The sequence below is a fragment of the Nipponia nippon genome, unplaced genomic scaffold (genome assembly GCF_047370975.1).
Source record: "Nipponia nippon isolate SJK-2023a ecotype South Korea unplaced genomic scaffold, ASM4737097v1 scaffold_5, whole genome shotgun sequence".
NCBI classification, from domain to species: Eukaryota; Metazoa; Chordata; class Aves; order Pelecaniformes; family Threskiornithidae; genus Nipponia; species Nipponia nippon.
This window is the reverse complement of record NW_028262369.1, coordinates 100392366-100407573: the sequence shown is the minus strand read 5'-3', so window position 1 is coordinate 100407573 and position 15208 is coordinate 100392366. Positions and strand designations below refer to the sequence as shown.

Sequence of the window (15208 nt, the reverse complement as noted above, 5' to 3'; positions counted from 1 at the left end):
CGAGTGAGGCTTCTGGGTTACAGTGGCACGATGGCTTTACAAGATGTCACGGTGGTTTGCTGCGTGTAAGCGAGCTTTTGGGCTGCTCGTACTGCGCAGGCTGCGAGGATGGCGGGGTTTTCGAGGGTCTCGACAGGGAGCAGACCATAACAAGATACTGAAGAAACGCTGAGAACAGTTCAGAATTTTGCTGTGTGCGGAAAATTTGGCACAGCCTGATGAAGCAACCAAGGGAAAGATGCCAAAGCCCACTAGCAGGTATTTGGGGGGCAAAGAATTAAGAATTGAGGCGGAAAAGTCCTGTTTGGGGCTGGTTTTGTGTATACCTGCAGTTAGAGCTTCCCGAAGGATGCAACAGCGGACCCTCGGGACCCGCAAGGCGAGCCGTGCGGCGGCCTCTGCGGCCCCGCTCCGGCCCCGCTCCGGCCCCGCTCCGGCCGCCCGGAGCCGCCGCCGGGCAGCGCTGCGAGGGCTCCCGGGGGCCCTCCCGTACTCGGGGAGGCCAAACCTGCCGCTGCCCTTCCTCCGCCCGCCGCCGGGCCGGCCCCGGGGCTCGCCCCGGCCCCGAGGGCGCTGCCGGGGGAGGCAGAGCCCGGGCGGGGCCGGGGCGCGGCGGGGGCTCCCGGGCGGGGCGGCCCCTTCGCCCTTCCCCGCCCTTCCCGGCCGCGGCCCCTTCGCCCTTCCCGGCCCCTTCGCCCTTCCCCGCCCCGGCCCCTTCGCCCTTCCCCGCCCCGGCCCCTTCGCCCTTCCCCGCCCCGGCCCCGGCCGCCGGCGCCGCGGGCCCGGCCCGGGCGGGGCAGGTGAGCGCGGGCGGGCGGAGCCGGGCGCGGCCCCTCCCCGCTCCGCTATAGCTGCCGGCGGCGGGGCGGCGCGGGCAGCTGCCGGCGGCGGCGGGGAGCCGGCGGGGAGCCGGCGGGGCGGGCGCCCGGCAGCAGCAGGATCCGTCGCCGGCCCCGCCGCCGGTGCGCGGCCATGTGGCGGGCGGGCGGCCCCGCGCTGCGGGTGGCCCTGCCGCTGCTGGGCGCCGCCGTCTCGCTGTGCGCAGGTAGGGCGGGCGCGGGCGCGGGAGCCGGAGCGGCGCCGGGAGCGGGAGCGGCGCCGGGATGCGCGGAGCCGGGGGTGCGGGCCCCTCGCCCGCCGCGCCCCGGCCCGGGCCCCCCGCGCCCCGGGACGCCCCGCTCCGCCAGCCGAGCCCCCGCCCGGCCGGGGTCAGCGTTGTTGCTCGGGAGGTTAAGGAGCTTAGCGCGTTTAGTGGGGATCAACGCGTGTCCCGCAGAAATAGGTCAGCTGGGATTCGCGGGGAAGAACGGCCCGCGCTCGCAGACAGCTGTTGGCCCGTTGGGCTGTGGCGGGTGCTGCCCGGCACCCGAGCGGGTGCTGGTGCGCGCCCAACGCCCTGCGCGGCCTCTCCTTGGTGCTCGCAGGCAGTGCTCGGACCGAGCGCCGTCGGTCGTGGCGACAGGCCCCTGCGTCCGCCCGGGCAGCGAGACCCGTCCCATCCCGCCACGGCTGGGACGAAGTTCACAACCCGCTGGAGGGCTTTGGGCAGGGGTGCCAAACACGCGGTGTCCAGGTTCTTCTCTTGCACGCCAGGTGGTATGAGACATTCGTTCTTCTCAATCTTTCCTTGAAAAACTAAACTTAGGCTCTCACATAATGCTCTGTAAAGCAGCAGTTATCTTTAAGGTAAGGCAGTGTAGAACAGAACGTTGTAAAATGTCTCTTATGAGGTTTACTCCAGTGTACTTTTCTCTCGCTGTTTTCACCACAGGAGTTTCTTAGTGTGATGCTCATTACAGTCTTGCAGAGAGAGGTGGTCCCCGCCCCGAGCTGAAAGGAAGGACCCTGCCCGCTCCCGCATCGAAGTGCTCATATGATCCCTCCTTCTGGGAAAGGAGGAGTAACAAAGCTGAGCTGTCCATGTTCGAAGGAGTTCTGTATAGCGTTATACACCTACTAAATCTTTGTTACCCACAAGGGGCATCAAACCTGATCTATCCGAGCTCTTCGCTTTGTTTGTCTAGTTTTTATTATTTAAGTGTGGAAGTGAACCACAGAAATAGGCAGCCCCGTGCTACTCTTGTTTTTCCATGGTACGCTTGCATTGCGCTGCAGGGTTGCCAGCACCGTGGCCATTGCCACTTCCCTCGGGAGGCCAATACACTGGCAAATCTCATTGCCTTCGATTGTCATTTATATAAAGCAGTCTTGCATTGCTTTGTTCTCTTAAGTTGCAATAGTATTGTCCTCTGTTGTTCTTACCCCGTTAGTTATCTTTTCAGAGCCTGGATCGGGTGTGGGGTGTGTGCGTATGGTCCAGCACAGGCAGCCATCCTCTTCACCCGACAGCTCTTCAGAGGGGCACCGAGGGGAGTCAGGCGTACCTGGGAAGGGTCTTCAGGTCTCGAGCAGCGGTTGCTGTTGAGCGTCAGGCGTTTAGCTGGGCACCTGCTCGTACTCCACCGCAAACCTGTCTGATCAAGGCACACGGCTAAGCGTGCTCCGGTAGACTCTTCCCCCCCTCTTCTCTCTCATGCAAGTTTGAAGGTGCTGTGCTGGGCAATGCAGGTCTCCTGAGGAACTTGCATTGTGCCCCAGTGTTCAGGAATATTTATAGGATTAAGAGCAAAAGTATTTTGCTACTGACGTGGTGAACGGTCCTGCTGCTTCCCGTCTGCTTGCCCTGTGTGGGCTTCTCAAAACGGCTTCCCCCGGCTCCTACCACCGTTGTTCTACGTCGCCTCCGTCTTGTTGTATCGAACGCTTTGCCCGCTCCTCTGTGCTCTTCACAGCATTATTTTGGGGGAAGCAGAGAGTACTCAGCGTGCTGTAGGGCTTCTAAATAAACAGGAGTTGAGGGTGCGGATTGCAGTACGGCAGCGTGTTGCTATACGTGGCGGTGGCACGTGAGCCTCTCGCAGCGCTCGCCACTGAATTGTCTTGTTCTGTGTTTCTTAAGAGAGCCTTTAGACAAATTCTAAGTTCATGAGAGTTTGTTTCCTGCTTAAATGCATTTTGATCCTCCAAAAAGCAAGCCACAAACCCCATAAGCTCTCCCTGCTGCCTGGCGAAGATGCCTGTATGCACAGCCAAGCAGGTGGGCGTGAGGGGGTCGTTACCGTAACTGCGGGACTGCCATCGGTCTGCGGAGCCGAGAGGAGAGCACACACACGAGCAACTGCTGCTTCCAGCCAGGGGTGATATAAACTTGCTGTTTAGAAACGAGAAGCAAAATAGATCGCTATTGAAGACTGCTACATAAGGATAAATGCATGAAAATAGCGTAACGTTGGACTCCTGCTACGTGAGTAGTACTGTATTGAAACAACTTTGTTGTCTTTTCCGTACTGTAAAACATCCTTGTATTCAGTTATAAACAGTCTCTGAAAATGCCCTCTGAATCTTAAGTCTGAATTTTTAGCACACTCCATTTATTCCAGTGTTTGCTATAGAATGTCAACTGGGACTGAGAGTCCGAGGTACGTACCACGCACGGCGATGGCTGTTGCCTGCACGCAACGCTGTCAACCAGCCGCCGCACGTGGGTGTACGTGTGTGTTGCTGACAGGTCCAGAGCCGCATTCTGCAAAGGGCGTCTTTGTTCCAGCTTAGTAATTTGGTTTGCTTAGTCCTTATTAACTGGTAATATTGAAAAGCCTATGTGTTGTCAAGCACAAAAAATAGTGTGTCCTTGGAAAGAAGTACTGCAATAGCAAAGCGGTTGTACTTCACCAAACAATTTAATTCACTGCCACGTAACAAATTATCAGTAGGATGCTGTCGTCTCATTTCTGCGGGTCACTGAAGCTCTGTTTTCCTAGCTTTTAGTAAAAAGCTTTAATAATGAAAAAGCTTTAATGAAACAATGCAGATGAGAACTATAAGCACTTAATGGCCTGACTCTGAGCTACCGGGGTGTCTGCCAATAATTTGCACAGATAAGAGACTGTATGTGGGGTGAATGGCTGTAATTTAATTCTGCCTTTTTGGAGTAGGCTCTAGATCCTTACCAGTTGCTTGCAGATGATTATTCTGGGCTTTAATCAGGCCAGGGTATTTTGTCACTTTTGAAGAGCACCGTGGGGCGAGAGCGGTAGGGTTGTCCTCCACGCGCGCTGTGCCGCAGCGCAGCCGTCCCTCTCTCGGGGCGGCAGCGAGCGATGGGACGTGCCTGTCGATTCAGCCCGATTTGTGTCGGAGCGTCTGCCGAAGCCTGTCTTGCGTTCTGGGTTACGGCATTGAGATGTCAGAGCTTTCAGCAAAAATCCCTAGAAAAAGGGGTCCCGGACATCAAGCTGAAGCCCCTCAGAGCTGTAGTCTGCTGCCACATTTTTATCCCTATCAGCTGCGGGGAGGGGGAGGCTCAGGGCTTTTTCCACGCTTATTTTTATAGGCTAGAAATTCAGCTTCTGCCTGGCTGTGAAGGTTCTGATAATCTGGCAATTAGCGGAACCGTGACATGAAGGTGTTGAGCAGTGAGCAGATGATAGGGAAGAGAGCCTTAGCTAATAACTCCATCCCAGTTCAAAAATAGTTTCCTCTCTTTCCCTGAAGTGCTGTTAGGCTCTGAATTACCCGGGGTTGTCTCTAGCTGTCATGCAGGGAACAAAGTCCTAATTGGAGCCCAAGTTGGATGCCTACTTTTAGATGCTGTGAACCCCCACTGAGGGGGGATACCCCTGCCCCCCAGCAACTTTGGACCTGTGTAGATGAAGGCGGGCACGTGCCAGTCGCTCCGATGGAGGCTGGCAGGTTTTGTCGCTTTAGCACGCGTCCTGTCCTCTCCCGAGCGCTGCAATCCCGGCCTCCCCCAAGACGCGAGAACTCTTCCGTTGCCTTAGTGCTGAAGCGATGGATGTAACCTTGGCTGTGCTTCTGCCCCTGCCAGCCTTCATTCAGGGGCGGCTGCCTTCCACTGCTGGGGTAGCCTCAGGAATGCTTTTTTCCAGAATAAACGGTCTTTGGAAGTTCAGTTTTTCTTCCAGAAGAGAGTAGTTCAGTTGGAAGGGACCTACGATGGTCACCCAGACCAACTGCCAGTATGCAGCTGGCGTTTTATCTTTCTGTTCTTGGTTCATCTTACGTTTGGTGGTGGCAAAAAGAAATAAAATACATTAAAAAGTCAATGTTTTCTTGATTCCATGTTTACCAGGAGCTGATTCGAGGTAATCCGAGCAGTGTTTGCAGAGCTCGCGTCCCCCTCGCTCCTCCAGCGGTACCTGTTTTCGGTCTGGCATGCAATGGGGAAACCCAGCGACAGTTAAGTAAAAGGGGACGGTTTTGGTTGCCAAGTGTTGTTTTGAAATACTTTGCTCTTCTTACTACAGCAGTTCTAAATCATTCCAATTTTCATCTTCGAAGTCAAATTTCGTTCTTCAGCAGTACCTACTTTTTGTGACAAGGGCTGTGTTTAGCTGGAGGGGAACTGTGGCACTAGGAAAGGCAGTCAGTGTGATTTCCCGGATCTGAAATACCTGGTCAGACTGTTCTCAGGTGTTGACTATATTCAGCTTTCAGTGCTAGGGATTCTTTTTTATGCAAGCCATTTCAGACTTGGGAGTCGGTAAATGCTGTCAGCACCGTCTTATCGCAGCCGCCTCCCCGTGCGTTTGTACCCTCGTCCCTACGCTGGATCCTCCATCAGCGCCGTATGGACTGAGACCAGCAGATTCTTCCTCAGCTTTATGTATATGCTGTATTTCACAAAATTCTTGCATGCGGTGTTTTGCCACACAACTTACCTTTCATAAAGCTTTTCAAAGGATACCTCGCCTATGTGAAGCTAATGGGAAATTAGCGAACGTCCTTTGACAGCTGATTCCAACAAAAATATTTTCACTGGGTTTTGTTGCCCTTTCCCTGCTCAGTTAATATTAATTTAAATGGCTGGCCTCAGTTTCTGTCTACTGTTTTTTTGTCACGGTTGCTGAGCTTTTCTAGAACAGGGATTTTGAGTACCCAGTATCCTGCCTCCAAAATTAAGACACTTGTTGTACGTGTTAATAAAATCACTTCCCATACTTATTTTTAAGAAATGGAAGCATTGGAGCTGTTTGTGTCTCTCGTTCTAAGACATTTTCTTCAGTTCTGGAATAATTACTTCTCCTCTCTTCTCTACAGCTTTCTGGTTTTTGCCTAGTTTGGCATCAGTCCGTTTTGCAGTATGTCTGTATAGTGAGCTTTTAATCTACTATTACTCCTAATATTTTTTCTCCAGAGAGGGAAGTCCTCCATATTTTTCACAGTAGTCCAAAAATAAAATTTTTTTCAAGACTTGTCATTGCTCAAGATTCTGGTTTCCTCTTCTGAAGAAATGTGTTACAGGAGAATAAATTTGACAGCGACATGCTATCCCTTCCATGAACGTGGCTGGCTGCAGGAGGCGGGCGCCTCTTTGCCCGTGCGGATGGGCGCAGTGCTCTGGGAGGGAATTCGCTTTTCCCGCTGCACGTGAAGACTTGCAGAGTTCCAGCTGATATTTGCAAGTTAATTCTTCTCCCCTCCCGGCGCGGCCGCGCTCGTGGCTGCGTGCGGGAGGCAGAAGGGCGGTCGCGGCCCCGACCGCCGCGGCTCCTCTGGCAGGTGCTCGAGGAAGGAGGGTGGGACGCGGTGCGGGTTCAGAAGGCGCTTTCCCAACTCCTTTCTGAACTCTCCCACCTCTCGGCAGCTTGCGGGTTAAGGGCTCTCAGTCAGAAGGTGTTTTTGTGTCGTTATGCATAGCGGTTTCTATCAATCTCTAGTACATAAAGGTGGATTTGTCCAACGACTTTTTGAATGCACTAATGCTTTATCCTAAGCAGCGGCAACAATATCGACACCTAACGCTGGTGGGGAAGGTGGCAAGGCAGCACGAGACAGAGGAGTGCTTCCTCCGGCTTATTGTGAATTTGCTGTCAATAATGCCTGTGCTGCCCGAGAGCTTTCGAGTTAATGGGAAATGGTGAGTAGCTGATCCCTTTTGTCTTCTCAATATGATGTGTGATTTCTTTATAAAACTTTCATATCTCCCCAAAATTGCCTTTGACGTGAAGGAGCCCGGTTTTTCAATCTCTGTCCCGTCCCCCTTGCCATCTGTCCCGTAACTCTTTCTGCTTCTCCTGTGCCCTTTGCAGTGGGTGACGGGAACCAGTCCCGCATGGCAGAACGGGGTGTTGGGTCTGCCCTGCCTTCTCCTGGTTGTGCCCGCTCCGTGAGCTGAGCTGTTCTGCAGAGCTCCCCAGAAGGGCCCAGCCGCCGCTGTTCGAGCGCCGATAGCAGACCTGGGGCTGGTTACTGCACATACAGTGCTGAGTTGTTTTTTCTCCTGTATGATTTTACTCTGCTCTGGCTTTTGATCCCTCAGCATGGTGAGATTCCTTTGTGATGCTCTGAAGTCAGTTCTGTTTTTTCTGTCCTCAGCAAACTTGCTGCTTTATGATCGATACCCCTGGAGCACACAGTGTACGTTTCTGTGCCGTGCCGCAGAGAGCAGCCTCTCGCTGTGAAAGCTGACAGTTTCCCCCCGCCTTTCTTCTCAGCTGCTGCCAGACAAACGGGCTGACCTCTGGTTAAGATTGAAACAGCTCTGCCTCGTGGCAGCGACGTTTCTTTGCCCGTGGTCCGTTACCAGCAGTCGTGCCGACTCGGTCAGAGAATGCCGGCCGAGGGCCTGTGCCAGACCCACACCAACCCTGCGGCACCTTTACCGGTGCCTGCTCCGGTCAGCGTTCTAGCTCCATCACGAGCAGTGGGCCGGGCAGCGGGGAGCAGCCAGTCTGTAGGTTGCAGGGGCTGCTTTTGAGCCCCTTTTTACAACAGTGAAGCTTTTGCCACCTGGCTCCCTGCCAAGAGCAAGGTGGACGGGGCGGTTGGCGGGTCCGGCGAGGCGGACAGGGCAGCTGGCGGGTCCGGCGAGGCGGACGGGGTGGCTGGCGGGTCTGGTGAGGTGGACGGGGCGGCTGGCGGGTCTGGCCAGGCATACATCCCGCAGTGCTGTGACGCCGTCTGCCCTGCGAAGGCGGCCTGGAGGGCAGCTGTGTCCTTGCCATGGCGTCTGTGCCCTCGCCATGGCGTCTGTGCCCGAGGCAGGGGACCCAGGCAGCGTGGAGAGCCCACGCTCTTGTGAGCCCCAGATCTCTTAATTTGGGAATAAAATGAAAGTGTATCTAGAAGTGCACAATACAGAGTGACTGTACAGATCAAGGATGGAAACATTCTGGATATTCAGCCTTCCTGCCATCATGATTAAAGACAATTAATTGCTGTAAAGCCACTTAGATATTGGCTTTCCAGTTTAATTTTGAAATGCTCTACTGCCCTGTGGTCACAAGAAGAAACTGCTAACTATTGTGGGTAGTGCTGGATTATGACTTCATGGAAGATTAATGCCTCGTTAATCTGTATAGGAAAAAGTCTGTGTTGAAATGTAGAACATTGTGTGGTTCAGAAGAGACAGCAAGTCTGGGCTTTTTTTCCCATAGTTTTTAGTATATTCTTTTAGTCCCACACTATTAGCTTATGCCCGTTATATGCTCAATTCTTTCCATGTAACTTTTGCCATTTCACGATATCTACTTGTTTTAATTGTTAGCTGCTTTCATTAAGCTGGTGTCTTTCATCTGTTGTTCACATGAAGTATCATTCTTGTTCCTTAGTTATCTAGTGATTCATCTATTTGAAGCTGACACTTGAGGAAAAACTGATGGAAATAGTAAAAAAAAAAAAAAAATCTCCTGTTGTGCATCTTCGTGTTGATTTGATGTGAATCGGATGCCGGTTCAGTTCTCCCTGCTACGTAAGTTAGTTGCACAGCGTGTTTGCCTGTACTGTGCGTTTTCTTATGGTTGCATTGAAAACTAAAAAGAAAAAACATTGCTTCTTATGTAAGTCATGTCAGTTATTTTCTGCTCTGAAGAGCAAATCATTCTGCCCTTGATTCATAGTGGGTCTCATCCAAGAAATTGGTCTATGGTCTCAACTCCCATTGCAATAACAGCAGAAAAAAAATCCTTGAAAACTACTTATGTCTTAAAAAAATGCTAAAACCAGGGAACACCTGTTCCTTGTGGTCTTGATGTCTAAAAGTTGCTTTCCTTGTATATCTGACAACTTGTGAATCAACTTCCCAGCCGCCTCGGTTGGCGTTCGTTTCTGCTGTTGTTCACTTGGGTCTTGCCAAGTGCCACGCTCCCCTTGGGAAGACGAGGGACCGCACAGCTCTGTCATGCAGCGTGTCTTTGTACCTGCTGTCCCTGCTGGAGGGAACCCACGCCGTGGCCTCTCCTACCCTGTCCCCCCGTGTCCCCTGCTTGTCCTACTCCTGGGCTGTGCAGCCGGTCACGGCAGGACAACGTGCTCGTGATCCTGATGGGGGGGCAGCCTCGGCGGGGGGTGCGGTGCTGTGGGGGGAGTCAGGACAAATTTGTTAATGACTGCTGGAGAATTATTTGCACAGAGAACTGTAACCATTGGTAACCAAGTTCGGATGCCTCACATAGCTCTCCGAGGCCGTGGCATATTTCAGTTGTTCACTTTCTCCTACTTTCTCAACCACAGAATGCAACGTTTTAAGGGAAATGTTGTGCTTGAGTAAATAAAGGCATCATGTTAGTTACTGGATTAAAGAGTGCCTTATTTTGAAACTTTGGGAGCACAGTTTCCTCCTGCCTCTTTGATCCTTTCCCCTTTAACTCCTCCACAATCACCTTATTCCACTTCTCTGGTTTCCACGGCGGTGGAAGTCCTGACTTTCCCCCGCAGCAGTGCATCGCCGGTAGCGTTGCCAGGACCGTCCCTGGGAACAGAGCTGGAGAAGTGCGGTGCGCCTTCCCTGGGGAGGGAATAAGCATTTATGGCTGTGTAGGAACTTGCAGAATTTCAGTCAATATTTGCAAATTCTTCCTCTTCCTTTGTGCCACAGAATGGCTGCTTGGGAGGGGAAGCGTCGTTCAAAGGTGGTGTTGGCTTGAGCATTGAGAGAGATCATCTTTCTGCTCTTTTAGCAAAGGATTCTTGATGTACATAAATGCTCTTGGAAACAAGGTCAAGTATTTGTATCTGTTTTGAGATTTCTATCCTTTTTTCTATGTGAGAAATTAGCCAGTAGCACAGTCAGATAGCTGGGGAACCTTGGGCTTCTATTTTTGTAGAATTATATTTAAAAGTGGTCTGTGCAAATCTTCTAGGAAGAGGGGTCTCATCTTGCCCACAACTCAAACTGATCTTATCTTTGAATAGGTTTAGCTGCACTATTTTTCTGTTTGTTTGTCGTCCCCCCCCCCCCCCCCCCCCCCCGCTTAAGGGCTTGAAATTTGGCAGCATTTAACCTTGGGTGAGCGATGGCAGCTGACACAGCGCTAGGAAAATCTGAAATATGAGGCTGAAGGGGTAGGGAGTGCAGATTCCACCTCTCGGTAGGACCACTTTGAATCTTGTTAGCAGCAGAGATGCGTGAAGTCTTCCTTCTTGCTGACCAGCGTGTTACTTGCAGCTCTCGTGGTGTTGTCCGTTTGACTTCTGCCACACATCACCCAACAGCCCAAACTTGTTCCAGCCCAAAGAGTCTCAGTTTAGGAAGACTTGGCTGGAGCAGCTGATCTCGGATGCAGGCTAGTGCCGGGCTGTGGGAAGTAACGGAGAGCAGAGAAACCCCTGCCTGGTGCTGCCAGCACGGGGCTTCCCCTGCCCCGGCACTGACCGCTGCCGCCGGGCAGGGAGAGGACGAAGCCTTGGCCGAGGGCTGGGGGAACAGCCTGATGGAGCCGGGACTGAGAGGCTGCGGGGGCTAACGCTGCAGCTGGCAACCCCGTGGGAAAGAAAGTGGGGCCGAGAGCAGGGGAGTAAAGCAAGAACTGGGAGAGGGTGAAGGAGGAGACGTGTGGGCTGGGAGGATGCGTCAGTGAGGCTTTGGGAACTGGCACGGTATTAACGGTGAGTGTCGGCCACCTTGGGAGCAGAGGTGGTCGGAGGATGCAGCGGAGGGGCGCTGTGGGCGCTCCGGCGGAGAACTCCTGGCATTAGGTGGCAGCGGGAGTCTGGAGCTGCCTAAAGATGAGGGGATGGGAACTGGGACGGGGTGAGAGTCAGGACCAGAACAGGACAGCAGGAAGGAGCTGGGTTGAGAAGCACAGGCTGAAGGCTTTGTGCCTGCTGGGGCAGCGGTTCTCAGCTTTTTTTAAAGGAATGATTAAAGAAGGCAACAGTTCAAGTGTGGTAGGACAAACATACATTAAAAAGTTTTCTAGGATGTAATGTTTTGGGTGGGGACAAGTTTTTCTTCATGCGCTCTTCTGCCTCTTCCAAACTGCACATAGTGTTCCCACCAGAAGTTTGTGTGCCTGCGAGCTCAGCGTTTCCGAAGGAGAAGAGGGAATGCTTGTCGAGCCGTATTGGTCTCCAGGACTTTCTAGTCTCCAGTGCGCATGAAAATGCTCTGGAAGTACGGAGTTCAACATGCTCCTTCAACAGGCTCCTCCCAGCTTGTCATCTGGTGGCCGAATGCTTTTGCTTTCAGAAGCAGTGACAATGTGGTTGGGTTGTATTGAGAATTTTGACCCCAATTTTTTTTATTTTCGTTCTCCTTTGCATAATGGCTTCTCGCAGAAACAGCTCTGTGGGGGAGAGGGCTGCCTTCCGTCGGTCTGTGAACTTGCAGTTGTGGGCAGTAGATTGGACAAGTCAGTTTTGAGCAACGTATTCAGAACTAATAGGAAAAATGGGGTTAGAATCTTTCTATCAGTGATGTAGAAAGAAAAAAAGGACATCCAGCAAAGTAAAATGGTCTCTGAATACAACCGTAGAAAATCGCGATCTTCAGGTGGCGGCACCCCTTGCTCTCCCCGCCAAGTGAGCCGGCCGTCAGCCTTGCCTGCCGGCGTGGCTTCCAGCCAGCTCTGGTTGCGAACAGGCTGAGGTGGTGCAGGGCCCCTTTCACTCTGGGAATAAGTGACTGTCTTAGCTTGGCCAAAGCGAGGTTACAGAGCCTTAGAGGCTCCCTGCCACCCTCTTCTCGCCCCGTGTTCATGGTGCTCCGAGGAATACCCTTGGAGCTGTTCAGGGCTTGCAGTGACAGTTTTGATCAGCTCCTCTCTCAAGCAACCTGCAGAACACCAGAACGTGGCTAAAACAGTCAGTTATCGGCTGTGGATGACGTCATAAAGACCATTTCCCATTTTGTTTTTATTCCGTGAGAAGGGGGAGAAAAACCAGCGTAACGACGTGTCTGAGACACTGAAGACACTTGCGACAGCCTTATATTCATTTCCGCACGTAATGCTTTTATTTTGCAGTATTGGTGATGATGTGTCTGTTTTTCCTCTGCTAGATCTCTTATTTATTTGGATCTGATGAGTCTTGCTCCTGGCATCTCTTCTAGGGCTACGGTAATGTCTTTAAGGAAGAGATTCACCTGTTCTGTTGCTGGGTGATTGATTGTGCTCGCTCCCCGCACCGAGAGAAAGCCGAAGCAGGCAGACAGTGATATGGTTCCTAGCGTACCCTGCATCCAGGATAAACACGAACATATGGTGCCAAGGAAGTTTGTTGCGGGCCTGAGCTGAAGAGAAACACTACAAGCTGTTATTTCAGAAGGGTAGCACAGGATGAAGATTGTTATAAGGAAAACAAATAGTATCACAGAAACAGAAGTCAGATACGCGCTGACGTCTGTCAGGACTTCTCTGCTCCTCCGGAGACTCCGAGATGAGTCCCTGCTGCTCCTGCCACGTGGCGAGTGCTTCCGCAGCCGTCGGTCATCGCACCTTCCCCCTCAGCTGTGGGTGTGGGACCCCCCCATTCCCAAAGAAACAGAACGGATTTATGGATAAAATTACTTTTTTTTTGTATACCCTAGCTCCCATAAATAGAGCAGTGTTCAATCTTGCAGAGTTATAACTGACCCAGGAAGCTGTACGGAATGCGTTTGGGGAGCCTGTGGTGGGATAAGAACTGTTTAAGTCAAAAGTTGAAGAGATCAAGTCTCTGTACTCCAAAATGACATTTTTTTTTTACAGAAACAATCATATAAAGTGCAGTTAGGGAAGTGTTTCCTGTAGAAATTGCTTTCAGCCTGAGGTTAAGATGTCTTGGTTATTGTATCACTGCTAATATGAGCTCCTAAACTTGGCACGAAGGAAAGAAAAGTTGTTTGTTATGAAGCAGGTGAAGAAAACAAGGCAAAAAAAATCATTGTTGGCACCTGGTGTTTCACTGAGATGATGTGGCTTTGGTTTCCTCCTCTGCTTCCAAGGAAGAGTCAATGAAGCCCGAAAAATGTGGTAGTTATTAAATGTGTTTCTATTTGATTTGGTAAAACATGAAGATATGGTTAAAAACATGCAAAGCTTAGAAGTCATCAGGCTTTTGCACCAAAAGAAGCTGGGCAGCTGTTTGTGCGCCTGGGAAGGGTGTCTCGGAAGACGTGGGGAGGAAGAGTCCGTCGTTCCCGCCGTGCCTGTCTGCGGGGCGGCGGGCGGTGCGTGCCGGGGCTGCGCACCTCGGCGATGCTTCAGGCTCATGCCTCTCACCCAGTCGGCTCTGGCAGGGCATGCGTATTGCTAGTGCGGGGCTGGCTGGCACAGGCGAGGGGTGGCCGTGTTTTGGGAAGTCAGCATGGCTACCTAAACAGCGGCTGTTGATATCATTTATAATTCAGTACATAATGAGCGTAGCTGTGTCTAAATATGCATCTTGAAATTGAGCACGTGCCCATGTGTTTGTCCTGAGTGTTGTCTGAGATGTTGTCTTGAGTCTGTGGCAGCTGAGAACATAAACCTGAAGACTTAAACCTCTGTCTCCCCACCTAGGCAAACGGCAGCTTTCACAGAAACAACTTCTTCGGGCGGTCAGTCTTCTCCGCCACGCGAGATAGATGCTATACGCTTTCCTGTGACCAAGGACCACCTGGTTTAAAAACTTGTCATCTGTGGGTGTTGGGACCTGTGCTGGCGGGAGCCTCCCGGGACCGGCTTCCCCCTGCAGCGCAGGAGCCCGTTCACCGGCACAGGCGATGGCCCCGGCATGGGACCTGGGCTGGAGCTCCCGCGGGGTGCTCGTGGTGAACCGGCTAGCCTTGGCCGACTGGCAAGACAAGCCGGCACGGTTGCCGTGGGGGTCTGTCTTCCCGGGGTCTTCTCACAAAAGCTGGAAACCTCTTTTTCAGGTCTGAAGTGTGTGTGCCAGCTGTGCGAGCACACCAACTTCACCTGCCAGACGGAGGGTGCCTGCTGGGCCTCCGTCATGCTGACCAACGGGCGGGAGGAGGTGATCAAGTCCTGCGTCTCCCTCCCGGAGCTGAACGCGCAGGTCTTCTGCCACAGTTCCAAGAACATCACAAAGACCGAGTGCTGCTACACCGACTTCTGCAACAACATCACCCTCCGCCTGCCCGTCGGTAAGTGCCGCCCGAGCGCAAAACGCTGTTCAAACGCTTGTGTGACAGCTTGAGAGTGCAGAAATACTGTGTAGGGGACGTGACGGTGAGAGCCAGCTAATGGGGATTTTAAAGGCTGGCTGTAAAGCAGTGGCTGTTTTTTTCCCAACTTGTTTCAGACAGGAAAAGCTAAACTGCAACGCTCTTTGGGGAAAAGTGACTTTCTTGCACCTCCTAAAGATACTCCAAATGCTGTCTTTGATACCTCATGAGGTATTCACCATGAAGATGAAAGGAAGTGTCTGAATGAAACAGACTTGTAACCTCAGAGATTTATGGGCTGGAATACCTTAAGGGAGTGTTTGATTTGAATTGGCATTAGCCTAGGTGTTAGGAAGATGATACCTGATGTACTGGGAACTTTCCGTGGGGCACGGATCAGCAATGTATAGCAGCTGTGAATTAGCAGTCCTGAGGAGCTGAGAGCTGTTAGGTGGTGCAGGACAAGGAAATAACGAAGACCTTGCACTGCCTGAAGTTTTACAGTCTCAAACATCTCTGCACACAATTGAAAAGACCTGCTTTAGATGGCTCGGGTAAGAATTCCAACTGGAGAGGTTTGGAAAGAAGACGGTTAGCTGTAGGTTTGACCCGTGATGGGGCAGTCCATGGGGGACATCTTTGGCTGCTGCCGTTTCAGCGATCTTGTTAGTCTGTCCTGAACTTTGGGGTTCTGCAGTTCATTTTAGCAGCTCGTAAGGCAGCTTTTCGTTGGTGTTAGATCAGTATCATTGATTCTCGTCCAGCAGGGATGAGAAAGTGTAAGATTCCTGGTCCCAATTAGAGAGAGGAAAAAGATTT

At 52.2% G+C, this 15208-nt stretch overlaps 1 protein-coding gene across 3 annotated transcripts in view; it reads left to right on the top strand.

Annotated features, from left to right (window-relative positions):
• Positions 1 to 922: 922 nt before the first annotated feature.
• Positions 923 to 15208, top strand: part of ACVR1C (activin A receptor type 1C) — a 36239-nt gene continuing 21953 nt past the window's right edge. The window contains exons 1-2 of one of the 3 annotated variants that reach the window (XM_087732693.1): positions 923 to 1045; positions 14138 to 14368. In XM_087732693.1, coding sequence (XP_087588819.1) covers positions 973 to 1045; positions 14138 to 14368 — 304 coding nt within the window. In that variant the 5' untranslated portion in view covers positions 923 to 972. Of the gene's footprint in view, positions 1046 to 8706; positions 8774 to 13680; positions 14369 to 15208 lie in introns of those variants that run through there. The other 2 variants (XM_087732694.1, XM_087732692.1) reach the window with 2 other exon arrangements.